Here is a 19,646-nt window from a genome sequence, read left to right as displayed (position 1 = left end):
ATTAAACTGTAATCCCAATAAAAATCCCTATAGCATTTTCTGTAGAAATCAATAAACTGATTCTAAAATTTATATGAAAAAGCTAAATAATTTAAGACCAGACAGATAATAAAAGGGAGAGGTTTGATGCAGAAATATATAAAATACGTAAAGAAATTGTTTATGAAGTTAAGTCAAAAACGTGTCCCAAACTACCCCATCTTACTTCTGCCCTTAGTGTTATCCAGTGGGAAGGAAAACTGAGAGAACTGGCCAGGGTGGTTCATAAACTGGATATACCACTTGCAAATAATTGAGGCTTGACCATTTACGTCAGTCCACAGTTAGTCTACTGATATTGCATTTCCCGAACTGAACATTCTACTTCCTCACACAAAACATTGCCGTGTCTTGAGAAGAATACACAAGCCTAGAACATATTTCATGAACTCCTAAAATAAATGAGGAAACTAATGGACTTTCATACACAGTTAATTTTTTTTAAAGTTAATGCTCTTTCATTCTAGAAACTGGAGAGAGACTATTACTAAAGCCTATAAAATCATGAAGTACACATCACATTGATACAAATGAGCCAGAGAAATATTCACCAAATCCTCGCTGAAATATCCTTAATTCCTTGAGGCTTGAATAAATAGTTTCAAAATGAATAAAAGTCTGTATTACTTTTTGTTATAGAATGTAATCATGTACCACGGAATAGTTTGGACAAACCTGACTTGGACATATAGCTTTCTACCTACTACTTATCTGGCCTCAGTTTCTTCACCTGACAAATGGGAATAATTATACGTTCCTTGCATAGCTGTTTTAAAAAGGAGAGTTAATGAGCAATTCTGGATACCTTTTAAGGAATCAGTAAATGATAACTAGATTATCATTGTTGATAGTGATCAGTATTATTTTCTGCTGTAGGTGGTAGCCTACTTTGAAAACTTACTACTTCATATAATATGTATTCATGTATTACTCATGAAAATATGAGTATGAATGCGTTGCACATGGCCGTTAAGGAAGTGCAGATGTTTTAGTACCTTCTGACCTTTTAAGACATTGCTACTGGTAGCAACTATCTCACTGAGTCATCTCTCAGAGCCAATATTATGCCTTACCTGAGCCTGAGGAAGATAATGATCTGGCCCAGAATGGCATTTCATCTTTTTTTTTTTTTTAAGATTTTATTTATATATTTGACAGAGAGTGAGAGACAGCCAGCGAGAGAGAGAACACAAGCAGGGGGAATGGGAGAGGAAGAAGCAGGCTCCCAGTGGAGAAGCCTGATGCGGGGCTCGATCCCAGGACTCCGGGATCACGCCCTGAGCCGAAGGCAGACGCTTAACGACTGAGCCACCCAGGCGCCCCCAGAATGGCCTTTCATCTTATAAGCGCATGTGTTTTTATCAGTAACAAGCTCAGTGGCATGGGATTTTTAAAAATCATTTTCAAACTCGCCAGTCTTTTTGAATCAAGAGTCATCATCCCACAATTCGGAGCAGACCGTGTGTTTTGTGATTCACAGTTGGAATTCCTGTTGTTTTCATTCAGTCTCGGTGAATTAACACATGTGGCATCTCCGTCCCTCCAGGAGACATAGGAGCCCCTTGTTGACCTCAGTTTACTTTAGCTGCAGCCGCTCCGGAGGATGGCTGCCTTTCCCTTTGAGGTGCACCAGGATTCCCCGAACAGCACGAGTATGACCATCTCAAACAAACCCTCCAAGCAGGGTGAAAATCTCTCTGGTTGTTTTCCTGTGGTACACCAACAAACAGTGACAGAAACGTAATTTTGCGCTCATAGGTTTAGCCTAAAGTCTTGTGCCTTTTAAATTACTTTCTCGTACTAATCACCATGCTAACTTCTCTCAAAGACTGGTGGTTTAACTCGACTACAGTAATCGGGTTTTTCTTTTAATCATGAACACGTTATCTCTTACAGAGAATGAACATTGGTTTACGGGCATTCTTAGTCATAGCCGATAGCTTGCAGCAGAAAGATGGTGAGCCTCCCATGCCAGTGACAGGAGCTGTTCTCCCTTCGGGAAACACATTGAGAGTGAAGAAAACATATTTGAGTAAAACGCTAACGGAAGAAGAAGCCAAAATGATAGGTGGGTCTCAAAGATGTGTTGGAGCTGGGCCTTGTTAAGCCCTTATAGGGACCAGTGGATACTTACCCTCAGTGAGATACACTGTTAAAAAAAATTTTATAGAAGTAACTGATGAGACATTCCAACATTAATTGTTTTGATTGATTCATGCTGTGCTTTGTTTTACTGCCCTTTAAACCTTCTGGAACTTCCTGGTAAACATTTTGCCATTTAAATGTTAGACTTTTATCTATGGTCTTTTCAAACTCCTAATATTGATTATCTACATTTTACAGTAAATTTCTAAGCCATCTGTGTCCTTTGGTAGATAATCCTGTTTATAAAGCAACCATATAAATATTCATTTGTTAGTTCGTTCATTTTTATAGTTCCTTTCCTTCTTTTTTTTTTTCAGTAAAATTAGTTTAATCTGTGTTTTAAACATTCCAAATCCTACACATGCCAGGTTATATTGTGGGTTTAGCCTACATGAGGTTATTTTCTTTTTAGTTTAGCTATCTTAATCCAAAGAAATGATTTCTTCCTTGTTGAATACCAGAATTTAGAAGCCTACCACAACCTTTGTTAAAATAATTTTTATGTCAAGGACCTGAGGGAAATTTGAGGAGACTTTTCGCTTTAAAATATTTGTCTTTAATTAGGCAATGCTTAAATGAGTTCAGAAAGATTTAATGCATGAGAAATAATAATTATTTCATTAAAGTACAAATTTTAAATACAAAGCAATTTGCTTTCCATTTGTGTTCTATACATAAATGTATAAAATGCACATATGTAACATGAAACACACAGGCTACGTGTGTTTGTCTTCCGTAGTAGAACACTGCCACTGTATTAATGAGAGCACTAAAAATACTCTCTCTAAAATACATTTTCCTTCATTTTAAAATTCATGATGTAAAGTCATTTTTATTTTTCTAAAAAAATCCACACATATGTTTCAGAGAATAATAAAGTTATTACAATCCTAACCCCAAACGAGAATTAATTTTTATTTACATAATCAGTAACGATGGTGCATTTTCTTATACTAACCAAAAACATAAAAATTCACAAGTAAAATTTCTATGTCCTTTTTATTTTAACTCTTCTAGAAAATATTTCCCTCTGAAGAATTAGAATTTCTATTTACTAAATTCACGTGATTATTCGGTGACTATCCACCAACTTCAGGATGCTATGCTCAGAGTTCAGCAGAAAAGGGATTGAATTAGGATCCGCTTAGTGAAGTCATTGACCCATAGATGGTCTTCAGTAAAAGCATGTCGTAGAGAATGAACAAACTAGGATTTCATTCCTTGATGGATTTAGTCGAAGATGTAACTGTAATGCACGTTTTCCAGGCATGTCATTATATTACTCTCAAGTACGAAAAGCCGTGGACAACATTTTAAGGCACCTCGATAAAGAAGTAGGAAGGTGTATGATGCTAACGAACGTTCAGATGCTAAACAAAGAACCCGAAGACATGATCACGTGAGTACAGTGAGGACTAAGTTGTTAATTAGCCAGAATGTACCAGCAGAGATCTTTCTCGTTTGTTCTTCCCAGTTATTCTGTATTTGTTCTCCTTTTCCTAGCCTCAGAGTTCTAAGAAGTGCTGAGGATAGTAAAAATGTACTTTGACAGGATTTGACTAACTGGAAAAATAAGGTCAAACCTGAGATTGATCTATTTCGGTTATGTCTCAAGTATCATTAGGCCAGTAAGTTAGAAAATGGTGCCCAAGACTCTTTCACTGGCCCACATTTTTCAGAAGTGATATTTTGCTCCCGAGCTCTATCACAATCTATGTGCTGTAGTGTTATCGTTAGTTTACAGACATTCCATCTTTATGAATTTCAAATTCACTTGTGTCTAGTGACCGTTCCTGAACTGTGAGAGTTAAGTGTGCCTAATAATCTCTGTGCAACCATGTCATAGCAATACTGAATCTTAAAAAAAAAAAAAAAAATTGTTCTTTTGAATGTAAAAATCAAATGTTCTTAGCCAAAATTGAAGATGTAGCTTTGTAATTAGAGCTCTGCCGAAGAAACTCATACAACTTGAATTTGCTGCTTTTGATTCATGATGGCAGGAACTAGGATTAGGTTATAACTTTACATTTTAAGAGAGTTCAGACCTTGTTGTTTCACTATGAATTAAATTACATTCGGCACCTGCGGCATAATTTCCCAAAAATATTATCGGGAAAGTTTCCTTTGTTCCTCAGCAGTTCCAAATACCACAGTTAGTCAGAAGGTTGTTACCGGTACAGGGGAATTCATAATGTGGGTGTGTATTTTTATTACAATGGCAGCATGTGAAAAATGAAGTATGACAAAACAAAACAATACATGATAAGACAAAGTAAAACGTACAGAATATTTTAAATGCACATTTAGCAATATATCAAGTTAAAAGGAAAACCCCCTTGTCAGAGCTCCACTTGATATCTGCGACTATTCCTTGACTCAGTGTGATTCCTTCTAGAACTTTCCCTTTGTCAACACAAATATATGTATATATGATGCATTTGTTGTACAAAAATGGGATTATACAATGCATATTATCCTGCACCTTGCCATTCATTTCAATGATCACATTTAAATAATCACAAAAATTGAAGTTGACAAAGATGAATGCCATTGGATGTATTGTCTCCAGCTCCAGTTCTTACCTCACAAATTGACAGATTGTCAATCAACCTTTAACCTCATTAGTACATACTTTTTGAATATATTAAAGCAATTTTCAATTGATAATGTAGAAGATATAAGAAATGCTTTTAAAACTAATGCATTATAGTTGTTTCCCCTGAAATTAGTAAAGAAAGGCTTTTAAAGGAAAATTATATTTACAATCAAGAGATCATAAGATAAGGTCAAGACCAAAACAATGTATACAAAACCATAAAAAGGTACAGGTTTAAATGGAACTGTAAACATTTTGTTTGTATTTTAACCAGTACCTTAAACTTTTTCCAAGATGATTCTTTACTTTTCCCTATTCATCTTAAGACCCCCAAATAGGGCTAAGAATCCTTGCCACATCTTAAGACAGATCCCTGAGTGGCAAGTAACTCATTGCTACATTTCCCAAAGACAAAAAGAAACATTAAAGAAGCATAAGCATTTGGGAGAAGACAGATGAGGTCCCCACCATGCTAATGGAAACCATCATTGGAGTTGATAGTCAATCCGTCACTTTCCCACATGCTGCTTAGGGTATAAACTTGAGCATTAACATTCTATGATTGTACCATTTCCATTCTTCATCCCCTTTGTGGTACATGCTAGCAAATAATAACAGTATCTGTTCATAAAAATTATGTTATTGGGGGTTCACTTCCTATAAAAGCCCAGAGAGGGAATCCCGGGTGACCCAGTTAAGTGTCCGACTCTTGATTTCCATTCAGGTCATGATCTCAGGGTTATGAGCTCAAGCCTTGCCTCAGACTGCACTCAGCAGGGAGTCTCCTTGATTTTTCTCTTTCCCTCTGTCCCCTCCCCCACCCAAGCTAGCTTTCTAAAATAAATAAATAAATAAATCTTAAAAGCTCGGAGAGCCAGGACTACAGTAGTAAAAGGAAATCATGCACCCATTAGAGTTTCTAATCTAGGCTCGTTTTATCAGTTTGGAAGCCTGGCGGAATTTGCCTTACAAATTCAGGTCAACAGGGTCATCTGTTTTCCAACAGATATGAAAGTAATCCCAGCTGTTTGAAACATCTGGTGAGCAAGCTAGGAGAACTATTTAAACGACTCACCATGTTGCAAATGAACGATTAGGAGCCATCCCTAGGCTCTAACTCAGTACAGCTATTTGAGGATGTCACCTGAAGACTTCTCTTTCCTTCAGCTGATTAAAAACCACTGTGCAATGGCTCCTTCTCCAGTCCTCATGCATTCCGTGCGGAAATGGAAATACGGAAAAGGAGAGAAAATCATCCTCTAACTTTCTGCAAAAGCAGAGTATTTGAGAAGTCAACATATATGTTTTATTTTTCACATCAACAGTTTTGTATTCATTCCTAACAAAATTAAACAAAGCCATGCTGAAAAGCAGCACTGCTGTCTGGTTATAGAGAGGGCGGATTCTGCTTGCTGCGTTTCTATTCTGACCACAGTTACTATTCCAAGAAAGAATTACTTTATTCTACTTTGGATTTTCATCATTGTCTTTGTGTCCTCCCATAACATTAATTTTGTGATGGTTTTAAATGTGTTCTCAGGAAACTGAATTATCAGAATTTGGATATGTTGTTATATTTTATCACTTAGGTTCTATGAAGGATTTGATGGGTTGTGTAGTTTTTTCATAAGTTATTGATAAAATATGTGCTTAAGAATCAGCTACCTATTTAAACAACTAAAAATCGAAATAATTTATCATCAAATGTAATGTTCCTTCAGATTTTACAGCAGAATGTAGGAGACATTAATTATCTTTAAGCATTCATATTCTCAAGACAATAAAAAGAAGGAAAGAATCTCCAAAGAGATCAGGTTGATCAGAGCAATTTTAAAACTCAGAATTGGGTGCACAACTATATATGTTTCAGGATTTTACTTGACATTATGAAAGACTTATTTTTGGAAGCACTTAATTTTTTAAATGACAGTCGGGACTCTAGAGGAGAAGCATAACTCACTAGGGAGAGAAGCTTCCAGATGTCATGCTTGTTGGAGGCACCGTTCCTTGTATACACTAAAATCCTATTTTTAAATGCTGAGTGTAGGAATGACTGCACATATTTGTTACATGCTGATGCATTTAGGCATGTTAGTGAATTCAGTGTTTTAAGTGCAGTCCGCAGGGACCAAACCCCATGGGACCCAACTGAATGGCAAATTGTATGGTAGAATAATGTTGACATTGGAATTTCTCTTTTTGGATATATACCTCTAAGATTCAAATCTTTGTACATTCTCTTAGAACTGGCCAAGCTATAAAGGTCATAAACATTTGAGAATAATGTGCAGTAAACACCATGCAGTGATCCAGAAGGCATGGATTCTCGTCTTTTTATACCTATTTGATTGATTTTTTTAAAACTTTTTAGAGCCTTTGACCTATGTTTGTTTTCAAATTCTAGGGGTGAGAGAAAGCCAAAAATAGATCTTTTCAGGACCTGTGTTGCTGCTATCCCCCGACTGCTTCCTGATGGGATGTCAAAACTTGAACTTATCGACTTGCTGGCTAGGTAAGTGAGAACCGTGGGTGTATTTGATTAAATTGATTGTCCTCCTTTTTGTCATGATTCCTAAAAAAAAAGAATGATTATTAAAAATTGACAAATATTTACTAAATGAGGCATTATTCTAGGTACAATGTATAGGCAAGGGAGAATAAAAAATTGGTTTTTTTCCCCCCATGTTCAAGGGGCTTTTTACAATCCAATGTAGAAGCAAATACATAAGCACATAGTCAACTAACAATCCAAGGCCTGATTGTGCAAACTAATGGCACAAAAAGTGTGATCCGTGAGGATAGAGGGATTACTGGGGACTGAAGAAGTCAGCAGATCAGTCCTGGAAAAAGGAGTTTGAGATGGGACTCAGAAAGGAAATGTGTGACACGAGCAAAGGCACAGAGGTGGGGCCAGGAAATGAGGAGATGAATCTGTGTGAAGAGTCCATTCATGTTCTGATTCCCAGTCGGACGCCCACAGACCCCCAGGGGGCCAAGAAGGTGGGTAACGGGGAATCTTAGCTAATTTTAGTGCTTCAGAAAGCTGCCAAAACTCATATGTACCACCCTACCAACATTGTCCATGAGAATGCGCCATCCAACTAGAACCTCAAGTTAATTTGTTTTAAGTGAAATTATGTCGTTATAGTGCAATAAGTGTCATTTTTCTTGTGTCGATATGAAGCTGCAGTTGACAGTTACGTGTGTCTTTAATAAAAAAATCAAAAGTGACATTACTTAAAAGCAATTTAGAATATGAAATCCTTAGAAACATGGGGCACATGAAGGGAATGGAATGAGGAAGAACTAAATCATCCTTAATTTGAAAGAAAAAAAAAAGAGGGGAAGGAGGGAGGGAAGGAAGGAAAGAAGGAAGGGAGGGAGGGAGAAAAGGAGAGAAAAAGGGAGAAAGGGAGAAAGAAACGGGAATTTAGAAAGCCAATGATAAAAAAACCTAGAAATAGGTAGATTTTCAGCTAATCTTTACTATTAGCTGAGGCATTTGGATCGATGGAGTTTTAAGTGAGAGAATAATGTGATAAAAAATATTTTAGGCTGGTAATCTGATAATGGTGGAATAGAGATATTAATGCAGACTGAATGAGAGATGCATTACGCATGACCTCATTTACCCACATTCGCTAGCCCTCGGAGAGCACCCTTCCCGTCAATATCCAAATGAAAGAACCCAAGCCTTGGTCCCACGTGACTGCAGACCACCAGTGGCCGCCCCACAGCTTCCGAGTATCTCCACGGAGCACCATGCCCCTGGTTATTGTGGTCATCATGCCTTCTGCACTGGACGGCCAGTTTGGATTCCTGTTAATCACTCCCTGCTGTCAGTTAATATCATTTGTGGCCTCCTGTCCTCCAAGCATAGACACAGCTACCCCTTTCCTTCTGCCATTCACTACTGGCACAGGACGGTGCTGGCTTGTGGGGTTGACTGAAGAGCCATTAGTTTGAAAACCATTGTTTCAAGCCCTGATGCTCTCTGACCAAAGCCTTCTACCCTTCTAGCTGGTTGTGGTCACTACCACCTATAACCTCTTATCTGTCCTCAGCAACCTCCATTCCGTGCTTCCCTCTTTCTTCCTTTCCATGTTTCGGACATATTTTAAGAAGATTATGAAGTTAAAAAAAGGTTTACAGCCTAGGCTTTTGCTGCGGGCTAACAACCAGATTGCGAGCAAAGAACACATTCATTGGAAGTAGGGAAGCTGCGGAAAAGAGGGAAACATAAGCCTGGGTGAAAAAGGGGCTTCCGTGGGGCACCTGGGTGGATCAGTCGTTAAGTGTCTGCCTTCAGCTGAGGGCATGATCCCAGGGTTCTGGGATCGAGCCCCGCGTCGGGCTCCCTGCTCGGCTGGGAGCCTGCTTCTTCCTCTCCCACTCCCCCTGCTTGTGTTCCCTCTCTCTCTGGCTGTCTCTCTCTCTGTCAAATAAATAAATAAAATCTTTTAAAAAGGGGGGGGAGGGGCTTCCGGCTCTGGGTGAGAAGATCTAAAGAGGAACAAAGGGTGGATTCCCAAAGAATAAGAAACTTGGTGATTTGGGAGTGGGGGAAGCTGAGGAAAAAGAGGCTAAGACACTACCATATTGAGTCTCCCAAGACACTGGCAAAGCCAGAGAGTAAGGAAATGCTGAGAGGCAGGGGTCGGGTGCCGAGATCACCCAGAAATGTAAGAGCAGCCCGTCACTGTGCCAGGATAGCAGCGGACGGGCCGGTGAGTAGGAGTCCAGTGTGCACAGAGAAGGGGTTACTGAGTGAAGGAGCTGGAGGTGGCAGTGAGAAATTAGGGGACAGAAGACCATTCCTCATGGCCTGTGAGCCAACAGAGAATGGGAGAGCACCGTCTGAGAGATTTGGAGGAAATACCAAAAAATGGGAATGAAATGGAATCATTTGGAAATCCTGAATTTGCATCACTGCTTTTGCCATTTTACTAACCATGTGATCTAGACAGATCATTTAAGCCCTCAGACCTTTTTCTTTGATAAAATTGGAATAATACTGGGGCACCTGGGTGGCTCAGCCGGTTAAGCGTCTGCCTTCAGCTCAGGTCATGATCTCAGGGTCTCGGGGATCTGGCTCCCACTCAGCAGGGAGTCTGCTTCTCCCTCTCCCTCTGCCCCTCCCCTTGCTCCTGCTCTCTCTCTCTCGAGAGAGAGAGAGCTCACTCTGTCTCTCTCAAATAAATAAAATCTTTTTAAAAATTGGAAAAATACCACTTATTTCATAAGACTGTGGAGAAGGCTACGTGTCATAGACGTGTGCTTTGGTTAATCCAAGGGAAAATGTGTCAGCAGGAGAAAAGCAGTTATCAGTGAAATTGAAGCAGAAGGAAAGTTCACAGATGTCAGTGAAGTTCTAATTGGGGATGATTATGGGCACTAGGCCTTTGAAATACTAAGTTTTTAAAATGTCACGCAGCCTTCGGGTATACTCTCTGACACTATCTGGCTGTGACTCTGTGTGGGAGACTCTTACCTCTGGATCATTCTGGTCACCGAATCCAGTGACGCCTGGATCTGCAGACCACGGTGCCAGGCGTGCCAGAAGGGAATTCTGTTAGACATGGTCGGAATGTCAGGGCTATTTATGGTGCATCGTGTTTATTATTATGTACATTCTTACAAAGCTCAAAGCAATGGGTACTGTTTTTATGAGCGGAAAGAGCAAATAAACATTCTTGAGAGTTCAAGGCTCAGAAATCAAGAAAATGACTGTACTTATATGGGAAGCCTGTGAAGAGGCCTTTTCCATAAACTTTAAAAGAAGCCGGAGGCTGTTCTCCTCAAGGGAAAGATAATGGACACTGGGTCCTGTTAACCTATGAGAAAAGGAGCCCCTTCAGATCTCCTTGAGAGGGTCAGAGGACAAAATGAAGAAATTCAGCAGCAATATGTGGGTTTCCAGTCTGGAGTCACTTGATTCCCCCATAGTCCACTCATATTTGGACTGAGTTGACTCTTGAGACAGTATACAGTCTAGTCAGAGAGGTATGAGACCTTTTAGTTCAGAAGCTTTGTGGTTACTTCCATGGCACATTTCTACTGGAGAAAAACTTATTCTTTATTTTTTTTTTTTAAGATTTTATTTATTAGAGAAAGAGACCGATCCCAAGCAGGGGAGAGGGGCAGAGGGAGAGGGAGAAGCAGACTCCTGCTGAGCAGGGAGCCTGATTCGGGGCTTGATCCCAGGACCCTGGCATCATAACCTGAGCTGAAGGCAGACACTCAACTGACTGAGCCACCCAGGTGCCCTTCGGTTTTCTTTATAACTGGCAAAGTCAGACCAACATTCATGCCAGCTCTCTGTCCACCACCCCCCAGCTCAGTTCCCTGAGTAAGGAGTTTCAAGGATATGTCCCACGTGACTGTCCCCAAGGCCCCTTCCCAGCATTTCAGGTAATGGCTAAATAACCTCAGACTTCTGTTAGTATGTTTAGCTCGGCAGTGTTGTACAGAACGAACCGGCAAACCCCTTTCTCCAGCCTACTACATTTCTGATTTTATGTGCATTGCTCGGCCCACTGCTAATGGCCTCCTCCTCTACTTAGGCTCCATAGGCCCTCCTGACATCACGATGAGATCCCTGGGGAGGATTTCCTTCCTGCTCTCACAGAGCCTGCCCTTCCCCGTCGTCTCAGAGCTCCCGAGATTCTCCACATAGGAGGGGAGCTTACTTGTGCCGTAGGCATCGTTTTTCTCTTACTGTGCTCCCAGATGTTTCCTGCTCTGTCCCTTGACCACAGAAGGGCCTTTCCCTCGACAGTGTACAGGCTCCCGTCCTCTGTCACTTCCCGCAGCATCACATATGCACGAAGGGCTTGCTGTTCAGCGTCTGCCCTCCCCTGTCAGCAATTTGTCATGAGGTTGTGAGAATCAAATAATGCATATAAATCACTCCACATCGTGCCTAGAACACAGTAAGCTCTCAGCAAATGTTAGTTATTATTTTTAGACATCTTTACATTTGAATAACAGATTATGCCATGATGTACAATGCGTTCTCATGCACATTATGTTAAGAAAGCTGGGCACACATTTATTCCTATTTTCAGAGAAGGAGATTTGAACTTCAGAAGAGTAAAGTCGGTTGCCCAGATGTACAGAATTTTCCTGCAGCCAAATGGCAGTGACAAATGTCATTGGTTTGATGCAAAATGACAGATAAACACTTTTTATGCAGCGTTCCCTTATAACTTGTGACAGTTTATGAGGTAATGCATACACAATTCCACAATCTTCTGTGGCACCTGAAAAATAGTTGTCCTTTACCATTTACTGTTCGCTTTTCAGTAGATGTCTGTACGGTGGAAGGTGGCTGGTTGTTCTGAGTCGCTAACTGAGAACTATAGTCTCAATTGCATATATTGCTTCAATAAACCACTTAATCTTATTTCTTTATTTTATTTTAATTGAGATGCAGTTCAGAGCACTGTAAACGTAGATGGAAGTTCATTTTTTAATACCTGCAGAGAAGACATTCCAACCACTTCTGGTGAACTATTCCGCAGGCTAACCATCCACTTGTCAGCAGATCCCTCCTTTTGGAAACCATTGTCTCCTGCGCCTCCCTTTGTTGTTGTTTTTTTTTAATAATTTTTTATTATGTGATGTTAGTCACCATACAGTATATCCTTAGTTTCCGATGTAGTGTTCCTGGGCTTCCCTTTAAAGCCATTTCTCCCTCTGCTGTCCTTGGCGATATTACGGGGCAACAAGTTCCCTACCTCTTCCTAATAACTTTTTGTTTATCCTGCCAGAGTTAAGAAGGGGCTGTTTCTCCTAATGGATCTTTTTCTTCTGGATTTGGTTTGTGAATTGAAATCACTCCCTTCTGACTCGTGCACCTGTGCACAACAAAATTTTTCAAAAGTACTAAGCTGATCCCGTGTGAGTCTGAAGCTCTCACCTTTATGAAAGTGTTTTCCACTGAAAGGCATCTACAGAAGCTTATTCTCTAAAACATTCAGGACCATAGATAGGTATAAATATAATAAATAGAAATAATGAACCTAAGATGGGAAGATGACTTCAAGTGTTTTTTATAAACTAGTGGTTTCGTTTGTTTGTTTGTTCGTTTATAAACTAGTGTTTTTAAACCATAGGCTGCAAAATGATTCAAGGGTGCTTATAGAGTAATGTTTCCTCCCAAATGGGTGGGCTTCAGGCCCTTTACCCCAGCTTCAACTCGGATTTTGTGTTATACTTTAAATTTGGGGGGAAAAAATAGAGCTGCTGATTAAAACACAAAGAAAGTTTGTCAATTCCTGCCGTAGACAGTCCTTAATTGGAAGCCCGAGGTAAAGGACTCTACGTTTTCCTTTGGTGACTGTGACCCCCACAGGAACTCCAGACTTAGTGGGCTAAGTCTAACCTGAGGCATCAGCTTCGATCTACCCTCTCATTACTCGCTTTTGGAACAGGAAGTGTGTTTTCCCTGACTTGGTATATATCTGCTCATGAATGAGTTTTTGCTGGCTTATAGTATCAGATTTGGACCCATTACTGTGCTTCATGCTTTATGTTTTAGAGAATAAGAAAGGTGTTTGCTTTTCAAGTTTTAAAATCATGTTTATTCAAAAATATAGGACTGTACCAGCTTTGTTTTATGCCACAAACTAGACTAAGGATTAGAAGTCCTGGGCTGGGATCCTGGACTTTGAGGAAGGAAGTTCCTTCGCCAGTCTGGGTCCCAGTGTTTTCTTCACTTCATTGAGGATGCTATCTGCCCTGTTTGTGGGGGCCCCCAATGATTCAGCCATTTTCTTCTCTGGCATTGAACGCCTCCAGGCTGCTGAGTGCTGGAAATTCTATCTCCTCAGTGTCTTTGATCTGTCTCTCCCTTTCTCACTACTTCTCCGCCTTGGGCCAACCCCCCCACCCCCCCCAACTTGTTGTTTAAGTCACTGTGATGACCTCCTAGCTGGTCTCTGCCCCGACTCTGGTTGCTTGCTTCTCCAAGGCATCCTCCATAGTCCTGCCTAATTATTTTTTGTTTCAGATGTGAATCTAATCATGTTATTTCCCTTATATCTTTCAAGATACAGCTCATCTGTGTCTAATAACAATAGCTACCAGTTACTGAGTGCTTGCTGCAGACTCAGTGTGGTGCTCCACACTGTACCTGGGTCATCTTCATGAACCACTCAACACATTCATGAAATGCGAGTACAGTTATTGTCCCCATTTTCCAAATGAGGCTCTGAGGCTGAGAGAGATTGACTAACTACCACAAGGTCACATAGCTAGTAAGTGACAGAGGCAAGACACTGAGCTGGACATTCTGATTCCAGAGCACACACCCTTAACCCCTCCCTGCTGTATTGCCTCCCTGGGTGGCCCGCAGATCTTCCCCGAACTGTTCCTGCTTCCTCCCCAGCACCACCTCACCCCTCGCTCCTGCAAGCACCCTACCCAATAGACACGGCCCTACTGAACTCCATATCCAAAGGGTTGTGTGTCTGAATCTCAGGAGGTCTCAAACATATTTGTTTCGTAAATAAATGAATGAAAGAATCTATAAAACATGATGTTAACTGATGGTTCATACCAATGTCAAGATTTAACTTTATTATGGGGGCGCCTGGGTGGCACAGCGGTTAAGCGTCTGCCTTCGGCTCAGGGCGTGATCCCGGCGTTATGGGATCGAGCCCCACATCAGGCTCCTCTGCTATGAGCCTGCTTCTTCCTCTCCCACTCCCCCTGCTTGTGTTCCCTCTCTCGCTGGCTGTCTCTATCTCTGTCGAATAAATAAATAAAATCTTAAAAAAAAAAAAGATTTAACTTTATTATGGTATTCTAGGTTATAGCACCAATACCCTGGTATTCTGCAGTTGACTGGGGATTTCTCAACCTTGACACTATCGACATTTTGGTCTAGATAATTCTTTGTTGGAGGGAGTTGTCCTGTGCATTTTAGGATGTTTAGCCACATCAGTAGCTTCTACCAACTAGAGAGACGTCGGCAGTGCTCTCTGAGTTGTGGCAATCACTAACGTCTCTAGACATTACCAAATATCCCTCAGTGCGGCAAAACCAGTTGCGGACCCTTGATCTAACCCTTAATTGCTCATTTTCAGTTTCTCTGGTACTTAGTTTTCTTATCCTTTAAGTGATAGGGTTTGATACTAATTTATTCTGTAGTCGTCATTGTATTAAAAAGTATTCAGATACAGCTGAATGCCAGATACTATTTTAGATTCCATCCTGAAATGGGAAAAGGACATTAGTGAAAAACTGGTGAAATCTGAATAAAATCTGTAGTTTAGTTAAGAGCATGGCACCTAGGTGACTTCTTCAGCTCTGAGAAAGGTACCCTGGTTCTATAAGGTGTCAATGTGAGGGGAGCTGAATGAAGAATAGAGGGTGACCCATTTTTGAGACATGAATAAAAGCAGAGAGCTGTATTTGTTCCATCACAAATTTAGAAGAAATGTAAATAAACTAAAGGCTTTTATTGTCTTTTATTCGTTTCACAGGCTCTCTATTCATATGGATGATGAGCTGCGACATATTGCACAAAATTCTCTTCAGGGTTTACTTGTTGACTTCTCAGACTGGAGAGAAGATGTACTATTTGGCTTTACCAACTTCCTACTGCGGGAAGTCAGTGACATGCATCACACGCTCCTTGACTCATCCCTGAAGTTACTGCTTCAGCTGCTCACCCAGTGGAAACTGGTCATACAAACTCAAGGAAAAGTCTACGAACAAGCCAACAAGATCAGAAATTCAGAGGTGATTTTCACACTCTGCCCACCAATTTGTGTTCCCTAATATAGTATATGTGTAAATAAGTTGCTGCTTGGACAACCTTTGGAGATCTTACTTCCAGCTACCTAGGAACTTTCTCCCTTGGGGTGGCCCTTAATTTTTCCATCTTGTGTAAATTGTGACCAAGAAACTCAGGGTTGATATACCATTGGGTTAGATCTGTTATCATTCACACAGCCATTCAGGGAGCAGAAATTGCTTTTTTCAGAGAATTATGATTATAAATCTCTAAGAGCAAATGACTGTAAGCATGGATATAGAGCCAGGTATGGATATGCATATCAAGCTGGATATGGATATGCATTTATAAAAGTTAGCTGCCCACAGTTTTTTTTAATCCCAGCCTACAATGCATTAGTTGCATTGTCCAATATTCACAGAGAAGAAACTGCAGTCTTATGGTTTCTTTATTCCTTCCCACCTCCATCCTAAATGCTAAAAAGGAAGGAGAACGCTTTGAAGAGCAGGTTATGGAGAATTGTTGTCAGAGGAGAACAAGGAAAGTGGTGAACTTGACATTGGCAATGAGCAGATGGAGATGGGGCCTGGCGAGGGAAGAACACAGCTGAGAGTCTGAGGAATATGGAAGCTCAGGGGAGTACAACAGCCAAGGTCCCCAAACCTAGGTCATTCCTGTTTCCTCACGTTGTACACAGGCCAAAGGATGACAGGTAGAAAAACAAGGGTAATGTGTGCTTGTCAGAGGAAAACTGAAAAGGATGTGGAATCTGCCCTGTTGTCTAGCTTGCTTTTGCTTTAGACCCACTTGGGTCTATGGCTTGGGAACTTTCAGAACCCATCTCATAAACGTCCCCACAGCTAGATTAGAATCAAACACAAGAAACAAGGAAGCACGTGTGATTAGAAAGTAAATGTTTGAAAATCCAATTGAATGATCTCCACAAGTCTAGAGGGAATCTGAGTCGAAACAATGAGGCCACTTTGACTGAATTTATGGTGCCATCTCCAATGGTGTATGGATGGAAGCAGTTTTGTTCTTATTAATATTAATAGCCTTTGAAAGTTCTCTCTTATCAGAGGTAACAGATGGTTGATGGTATTCCAAAGTAACAATGGATCTACAGGAAAAAGGGATCTATGATCTGTCATGAATAATAATGAATTTGCAGTCGTGGCTGGTTATAAGCCATTGCAATTTATTTTAATATTACGAGGTCACATGTGCCAAAAGATGCACATATGAGTAGTTTCTTCTTCTTCAATTGTCATTTTTCTGAATATAGAATGTGTTCTTATTGCCCAACAGCTGATTGCAAATGGCTCCAGCCACAGAATTCAGTCGGAGCGGGGCCCTCACTGCAGCGTGCTACACGCTGTGGAAGGCTTTGCTTTGGTTTTGCTCTGCAGTTTCCAGGTGGCCACACGCAAACTGTCCGTTTTAATACTCAAGGAAATTCGAGCTTTATTTGCTGCCCTGGGTCAGCCTGAGGTACGGATTCTCCTTCTGGATTTTCTAATTCATTTTTTTCTTTTGAAGTTTAGATCAAAACCTGTAAATAATGCATTACTGTTTTGTGTACCTCCATGCCGCACATGATGTCAAAAAATAATTTTTGATTCACCCTGGGTTTGTGATGATGAAAGAGGACCCTTGCTCTCCAAGAGATATGTCATATATTCTGAGAGCAATAGAAAAGAGCATTCCTGATTCTCTAAGAGGTGGTCCTTGGTTAAGAAGTGAAGAATTTTAAGATTAAGTTGTAGATCATTTTCCTTCCTGACGTTCAGCATACGTCAAATTAAGAAGACATTATTACATTTATATGAGAGAATGAACTTGAGAAAATAAGTTCCATTTTAAATGATCAGGGTATCGAACAGTCTGGCTAACTGAAATTTGTTTAATTTCAGTAATCTTAATATTACAGGAAAATATGTCCCCTTGAGATAGGAGAAGAAAGCCAAGTGCTAAGCATGATCAGCCAGCTACCGTCTGCGTTTGGTCAAGGGCTGTGCGCCCTTGTTCAGATGTTGAGGCTCATCGCCCGCCAGCACAGGTGGCCAAACCATAAGTCGCATAAGTTGATGAAAGAAGGACCAGCTTGTTATGTCACATACTTCTTCCAAAAAAAAAAAAAATGCTACTTTCCATTTTCCTGTTTTAAATCCCAGAAATTGGTTTTCTGTTCCACAAAATGGTCATTGTCCTTACCCAGTATTTTCAAACTCATCACAATCCTTTCTGTTCACTTTTCTTCAGATGGCTTGGTGATGTATTTTAGGACATCTGTGGTATCTGGTAAACCTCCATTAAGTCTCTAACTCCGTTCGTGGTGATAATCATTACCATGGACGTGTCTGGCAACAGGGAGGACGTGATGCAGCCAGAACTGAGAGTCAGATATATATGCCTCCAAAGCCCATGTTCTTTTTAAAGTATAGTTGACTACAATTGTTACATTAGTTTCAAGTATAAAACCCACGTTCTTAATTTCTATTCCAAGACTGTATTAAGAACATTTCTCCTATGTTGCTCCCTTCCACTAGCCACAACTTTGTTTTCGTATAGTTTTTTTTATGGAGGTATCATTGACCTACGAGATTATATTAGTTTCAGGTATACAACATAATGAATCTATATTTGTTTACCCGGTGTAATGATCCCCACCATAAGTCTAGTCAACACCCATCACCATATAGAGTTACAGAATTGTTTTCTTGTGATGAGAACTTTTAAAATCTCTCTTAGCAAAACCTTTCACATATGCAATACTGTGTTATCACCTATAGTCGCCATGTCGTACATGACATCCCTGTGACTTATTTATTTTGTGGCTGGAAGTTTGTGCCTTTTGACTCCCTTCACGGATTTCACCCACCCCACAACCATGAATCTGTTCTCTGTATCAATGAGCTTGTGTGGGTTTTCTTTTTTTCCCAGCTACAATTTGTTTGAAACCGTTCTCATTCACACAGGAATAATGGTATTCCGAAGCTTTCCTGTAAGGCTTCTAAAGTAAATAATTTTATAATTCTGAGCTTCTGTATGATGAAGGATGGCAAACATATCCATATCCATATATGGACACACACACACAACTATGCACTATTTGTGCAGAAGACTGCTCCATGAGACACCCTCTCCTGTACTCTGCAGTTTGCTGCTTCTCCCAGACAGCTGTACACAGCATAGATACCAGTGGTCAGTGGTCAGTCTCCAGTGCACTTTGTTTGGAACTAAAATTCATTTGCAGTCAACAAGTTATCAGTTATTTTAGCAGATGCTGGTAGCGTTGTAGTGGTCCGGCAAGGCATATTCTTGTGGGGTTTCCGTCCCTTAAATCTCACGACAGCATGAACACTCTGCTGGATGATGGATGGCACAGGTATTTAGATCCTCGCGCACATGTGCAACTTTTTGAAGTTCAAGTCCATGTCTTTTTAGTACAATGTGAAGTTGGAGCTCTAACCGTCTTCCACTGAAACTTGAAAAACTAAACTCAGAATCACAGGGAATTTTATCTACTACCTTTCACCATCTTGGCACTCACTTTTCTATGAGAAAACTCTTATCACTGTCTTGCAAGCTGTTCTGCTTCATGTACCGAACAAAGGCAGTGGGGTGGGTGGGAAGGATTCTTCTTCCCATGGAGACTAATTGCCCACCCTTTGTACAGGACGATGACAGGCCTATGATTGACGTCATGGATCAGCTAAGCTCATCCATTCTGGAAAGTTTCATTCATGTAGCAGTTTCAGATTCGGTAAGTGCACATTTGGTCCTGATTCCTGATTGTTCTCAAGTGTAAGCTCCGGACCTGTCTGAAAAAGAGAGACAAAGAAAAATGATGTGGGAGAATTCTGGGGTTTCATGTCAGATAATAAACCGACATAACAGTACTTGCGAAAACAAGACAAGGTTTTCAGATACTGGCTTAGGAAACATTCAGAGAAAGTTCAAACAAAATTTGAGCCTTAGGAATATAGATATTTTGCAAACTGCAATTTCAAGAAGAATTGCTCAGGATTCTTTAAGAAAGCTAATTCTTTATCATGCTTAACACAGTTATGTAACTTAGGTGTGGTGCTTTACAGTTTACGATGTGCTTTCATATTTATT

General features: G+C 40.3%; 1 protein-coding gene across 8 annotated transcripts in view; it reads left to right on the top strand.

The window, feature by feature from the left end:
• The window catches only part of FRY (FRY microtubule binding protein), a 429,617-nt gene that overhangs the window by 296,017 nt on the left and 113,954 nt on the right, over window positions 1–19,646 (top strand). For all 8 annotated transcript variants that reach the window (XM_087865212.1, XM_087865211.1, XM_087865207.1 and 5 more), the window contains 6 exons: window positions 1,936–2,107; window positions 3,451–3,583; window positions 7,185–7,292; window positions 15,271–15,529; window positions 16,833–17,015; window positions 19,204–19,290. In XM_087865212.1, coding sequence (XP_087721338.1) covers window positions 1,936–2,107; window positions 3,451–3,583; window positions 7,185–7,292; window positions 15,271–15,529; window positions 16,833–17,015; window positions 19,204–19,290 — 942 coding nt within the window. The remainder of the gene's footprint in view (window positions 1–1,935; window positions 2,108–3,450; window positions 3,584–7,184; window positions 7,293–15,270; window positions 15,530–16,832; window positions 17,016–19,203; window positions 19,291–19,646) is intronic.

This window comes from Ursus americanus, chromosome 10 (assembly GCF_024610735.1).
Source record: "Ursus americanus isolate L20-20 chromosome 10, mUrsAme1.1.p, whole genome shotgun sequence".
In the NCBI taxonomy this organism is placed as follows: Eukaryota; Metazoa; Chordata; class Mammalia; order Carnivora; family Ursidae; genus Ursus; species Ursus americanus.
The sequence above is the reverse complement of the archived record's forward strand: the minus strand, read 5'-3'. Positions and strand labels throughout refer to the sequence as shown.